Source organism: Ctenocephalides felis, unplaced genomic scaffold, assembly GCF_003426905.1.
Source record: "Ctenocephalides felis isolate EL2017-DRISC unplaced genomic scaffold, ASM342690v1 CF-g0.4_SCAFFOLD_03571, whole genome shotgun sequence".
Classification (NCBI taxonomy): domain Eukaryota; kingdom Metazoa; phylum Arthropoda; class Insecta; order Siphonaptera; family Pulicidae; genus Ctenocephalides; species Ctenocephalides felis.
In genome coordinates this window covers 12,181,876-12,187,875 of record NW_020539725.1, presented here as the reverse complement: position 1 = coordinate 12,187,875, position 6,000 = coordinate 12,181,876, and the positions used below count along the sequence as shown (strand labels likewise).

The 6,000-nt window shown below is 27.0% G+C and overlaps 1 protein-coding gene across 1 annotated transcript; it reads left to right on the top strand.

Annotated features, from left to right (window-relative positions):
- Positions 1–423: 423 nt before the first annotated feature.
- LOC113385632 lies at positions 424–906 on the top strand. The gene has a single exon (XM_026623481.1). The coding sequence runs from the start codon at positions 424–426 to the stop codon at positions 904–906; it is 483 nt and encodes a 160-aa protein (XP_026479266.1).
- Positions 907–6,000: the final 5,094 nt, after the last annotated feature.

The window sequence follows — 6,000 nt, the reverse complement described above, 5'->3', positions numbered from 1 at the left end:
GAAGATTGTCTGCAAGGCAGTGGAGCAGGAGAAGTCACCTCGCAGAGTGCGGGTGGAGGAGCTGCAGCAGGCGGAGGAACAGGTACAAAATAAAAGTTCTTTATTAGTAATTATTAATTAATAATACTTATATTGTAATTTTAACATCAAACATTTATTTTCATCAGATTTGATTCCCGCTTACACAACTACTATTGAAGAAGATCACCATCCATCAACTATAGGTTTTCAGTATCCGTCATCAACAACAACGCAAGAACAACCATCATCTTCCACCACGAATCAAATCACACAATCGTCCTTCAGTCCAAAACAAGACTTGGAAATATCTCTACTGGTGGTACCACAACCGATACATGGCACCAAAGCACCACGAATAACCAATATAACAGAAACAATAATGTATACAGACCTCACACGGAAATGCAACCGACAACCAGCACTTTAGACTATATCCACGAAGACTTTATAGAGCCAGCAAGTACTGTTGGACCGCATTTAGAAGATAACGAAGTGGATTTACCTTACTTCCCACAACCACCACCGTATTATCCCACTGCCAGGACACCTAAAAATAAAAAGAAAGATAGAATTGTGTCCGAAACATCAGAACATGTTGCCACTGTTATAGGCATAGTAGCTGGTGCTCTTATTGCAGTAATTTTGGTTATTATAATTATACTCCTAAGGTTCAAAAATAACAACGAGAGAAGTTATAAAGTAGATGATGAAAAATGCTTCCAGCAAGGACCTCTGCTGGCAAACCAGCCCGGGCCTGTCCAGCCGGTCAGTTATGCCACGGCCCCTACATTACCCCTCAATGGAGGAGTGAGGAACGGTTGCGATTTGCAGAAACCGGTTGCTAAAAAACGCGATTCAAAAGATGTTAAAGAATGGTACGTGTAAATAAAACGTGACAGTGTGAAGTGTTTATGTAAAGGTAAATAACAAGCGAAATAGGACAAAACAAATTTTGCAATTAATTAGACAGTAAGACCGTGTGACTTCAGGCTGATTTAAACATTTTTGGGTATAGTTAAGTATAGAAAATTATCTGGACAATTATATTGAGTTTATTCAACTCGAATGAAAGTATGCCAAATTAGCAAACAAAATCAATTATGATCTATCGATAAAACGATAGAAATATGATCTGAATAATTACAATTACTATTCTTTTTATTTGTATTGCTTCATATCCAAGTGAAGTCACACTATAGTCTTTAATTAAAAATAAGGACTCATACTCACTTGTTTGTTGTTGATCACCACTCTAAAGACTAAAATATAATACTAAAATTTAAAAAAAAAATAAAGCTGACAAATAAAATCTTAACTTAAAAAATATTAGTGGTCTTGCAGAGATTTTGGGCCATCTATATCCTAAAAAAGTGATAACTTTAATGAAAATTTCATTATGTTGTTGTAAAATGTTATAAATAATCATAATTATAATATTTAATATACTATATGCAGGACTGAGGTATTGTAAAAAAATAAAATGCTTTAAATAACGTCTAAATTTAGATCTCATAAACATTTTCAAAGAACGGAAGCAATAAATAAATATTTATCAAAATTAAATTGTTTCGCAAGCAAGATTAATGATTATTTCAACAGTGGTAATTTAGGAAAATTTTAGGTAAATTTAATTCCTATAGAATTTTGGAGATAAATCCTAAATTTGGCCAATGAAAATTTGAAATTTATTATAACTAATTTATTCGAATTAATAAGGGTAATCTTTGTGTTAATTAAACAGACCTGTGAATGTGTATTTAACTAAAATAAATGTATTTTTGTAACAGTTCATTCAAGAAAATTTTGAATCTCCTTTGGCCAAATAATTAAACTTATACGAATTAAAAATGTCCTCAAAGGTAACGATTACTTAAATTAATCCTTCTTCTCTTCTCGACTTTCAAAAGTTAGTATTCAAATTTCGGAAAATCCTACTTGCACTATTTTAAAAAGCTTTTGGATTTGGAATCACAGTTATTTTCCAATAGTTTATAGTTTGAATTCCCAAATTATATGGTTCAATATCCAAAATGTAATTATCCTAAAATATGCACAAATTTTGAATTAAATTAAATCCCGTAAAATAATTATCTAATCTATCTAAAATTTAACGCGTAATTTTCAAATCTTTAGTCAAACCAAATTGTACATGATGTATCATAAAACTAATTGGTAATAATCCTAATATTTCCTGGTGATTTTACTGAAGTTTTGTAGAATGCGGCATAAATAACACCATTAGATAAAGGCAAGCCAATTTCCATGATTAAAGATGATTAAGAAACATTCTATGAAATAATGATAAGTTTGAATGTTTGACGTTTTAGATTTTGTACTAAAATAGATTAGAATTTTTTGCGTTTTGGTTTAAGAAAATCTGTGACATATCCCATGAGGTGAAATGACTGCTGATGCCTCTTTATTAGTTAATTTATAGTTAAATGTTAAAATGATAAGTTTCAAAGGCATCATCTCTTAAATAGTTAAACAAAGCTGGGATTTTTTATTTTTGATTAGTTATGATATTGATATTTCTAATATAGTACTAGCCTAAAGATTGTGGTAATTAGTTAATGATTGAACATGATTATTATACTATGAATAGATTCTATGATTTTTTATAAAATATATATATATTTATTTTTAATATAAATTTATGGACAAAATTGCAAAATAAAATTGTAATGACTAGAAGACAATTGTGTGTATTCTTATAATACAATAAAATATAGAATTAGCAAAAAAGATTAGACGATCGAAAATATATAAGTTTGGTGGATACATTATCAATAACAAAAATATTTGTAAATTATGTAAAATAGTACACAATATAACTAATTTCTCACACAAGTCATTTACATTTAGTTTGACATTTTCTTATAAATATTTCTGGTAACACTCTGTAACAGGGTGTTTCAACATACTCAAAAAAAATATTACAAATCGCGTTACGGATAAACCGACGACACAAACATTTAACTCCAACCGCCAGAGTTAACGTTTTAAATATTTTTTAAAATGGAAACATTCAGGCAAACATGTCATGCCAAACTATAACCTGATCGACCCATAACTTTTTCGTTTTCTCTAGAATGAGATATTATTCCTCTAGTTACGATTTACATTAGTCATTACAATTTTATCATGTAATAGTCCTAAGTGTATTATATGATATATAAATTAATGTTAAGTAGTTGTAGTTCAAAATATAATTTATAGAAACAAATTTAAATTGATTTGAGTGGTTTAGAGTTATATACAGTTTTCTATCGTATATGATTTAGATAAATGAAGGTTAAGATAATTTCGTAAATAATTGTATTATAATTGTACATATAAAATTATTATTGTTAGAAAATATTATATCTTTTTTCGCGGAAATTGATTAAACAGTACAACCATCAATTATTTATCCTTAATAAAAACGTTGAAAATACGTTGATTTTTGAAACAAAAAATCCAGAAATTTTATAAAATTTCTTTTGCAGCGCAGGAAGCAAATCAATTGCAGTTAACATAATATTCAAGTATCCGTATTTAATTTTCTGAAACAATGAATTATGATAGAATAAATAATTCACTTTAAAAAAAATTAGAATAATCAAACATTATTATTATATTTAAAATTATTATACGCTTAAAATTATACTTTGAAACTTTTAAAAATGTAGATGCTGCAACTTCAATCACTTAAAAGAAAAAAATTTAGGCATGGTAAACATTTTTTAAAAATTGCGCAAAAAGAAATTTTACAAATACTGATGGATTGCATTTGATACAAAAATAGTAGAATGAGTAGTAGATATTTTGAAGTACTTATATAAATTAAAAACTAAAAATAAACACAAAATGAAATAAGAAATATAAATTCGTTGATAAAGAAAAACGCTTGTAGAATCAGATAAAGTAAAAATATACGTATAACTCATTTTTTTCGTCCTGATCTCATTAATAAAAGAAATAACACATTTTGCAATTATTTTGTTTTAAAAAGTAGTTTTCTCTTAATTTAATACAATTTTTATAAATTTATGAAGCAAAAGCGCATTTAAAAAAATATATAGATTTTTTTATGCTGTCTGTGAATGTCTAACTTGCAGTGATGTTTAAAAGAATTTTTTTTGTACATTTTTGATCAATTATCATTAGTCAATTAGATTCATAATATACAGAATCAAAATATATAACTTTTAATGCAAATCTCCGTTTATTCTCAAATTGCTTTAAAATATCTACGGGCTTCATTACTAAAAATCAGTTAAAAATTAATCTGGCAAAGTTGAGATAAAATATTTCACAAATATAATTGAATTTATTTTTTCGATATTGTTTCTAAAAACTTGAGAAAAATGATGAGTACATAAAAATAATATACGAAAACAAATCTATATATACCAAAATCACGGCGCCGAATTTTGCCCTTCTATGCATATCTATGTGAAAGACTCTTTACAAAACTTTTTTCAAACTTCTTAATTTGTAACAAAACTAATCCTAAATAAATCGAAATGTTTTCTTTACATATTAAAATAGAGTTTCGTGAATTAGTAAATATAACTATAAATACATATACATAAACAATAATATATAAGTACTTATATATACGAACAAAATACATGTAAAGAACAGAAAAATGGCACTGTACAACTATATATAGTTAAATAAAATATAAATAAATAAACATTCACTGACACACAAATACACACATAGATTTTAGGATTGAGTAGAAAATCAAACTAAGTCCTAAATTCACAATATATAAACCCACAAATGAAAGATGCAATGAAATAGTAACTTACATTTATTTTTTTAGATGAAAATATAATGTAAAAATTGTATATAGAACTTCGATGATATAAAAATGTGCACATATGAGAATTATTATATTATTACTTTTCTCCAGCATTTTACATAAATGCAAAAAAAAATTTTTCCTAACAATCGTTGAGAACAAATTTATCATCAATTATAAAATTGATTGAATCGAATCGATTCGATCAAGTGATTCGAATACGAGTCGAAGTTTATGATACGACTCAAATATTTGATTTCAAAATCGAATCAAATAATCAGATTTTTTCAAACTTTTTCAAAGTTATCAAGTTGATAATTCTTTCGCTACTTATGTCATCCATGGACGACATTCCGTCTATGACCCTTATATACGAGTGTCGTCCATTTACGACATACTGCGTGTACGGTTGTCGTTCATGGATGACATGTTTTGTGCCGGGCTTTACATAATATGGATTCTATTTTCAAAAAATTTATAAAACAGTAAAACGTGATAACTCTATAACTTTGATTATTATATTAATGAACTCAATTTTGCTTACATGTTTGATTGAAAAAAATAATGATTAAATTCACAAATCACACAATCACACAATCAGATTTATTGAAATCGATTTGAATCATTTACTCGAATTAAAATATTCCTAAAGTAAGCACTTTCGCTCCAATAACGTTAATAAGTTGTGATGATAAATTTATTGTTGAATAAAAATCAAACTCTTACTTGAACAAATAAATCAATATGTAATCTGTTGAATCAATAAGTAATTAGTAAAAAATATGAAGCTGCATGTCCGTCAAAATTAAATTTTTATTATTTACATAATAATTTAACCCGTTTAAGATGGTATTCCAACTTTAATTTTAATATTAGTTACTATTTTATTGCACAGCCTCGTTTGCAACAAAACCCAGATACTCTCCTGTAAAAATTATATTAATGATTAAATTATGAAATTCTCATTTTTTTGAGAAAATTGTAAAAGCGAAGTATGTCGTTTTTGATTGGGCAACGTTCATGTTAATAAAAATATATTTAAATTGAAGTCATATTATTATTTTATACTTTTCAGGATCCTTGAATATAAAGCGTAGGAAATAGTTTCCTGAAACAGAATATTTTAAATTTTAAGAAACACCGAACAACTGTTTTCAGAGTATTAGAAATATATATTGAGCTTAGAA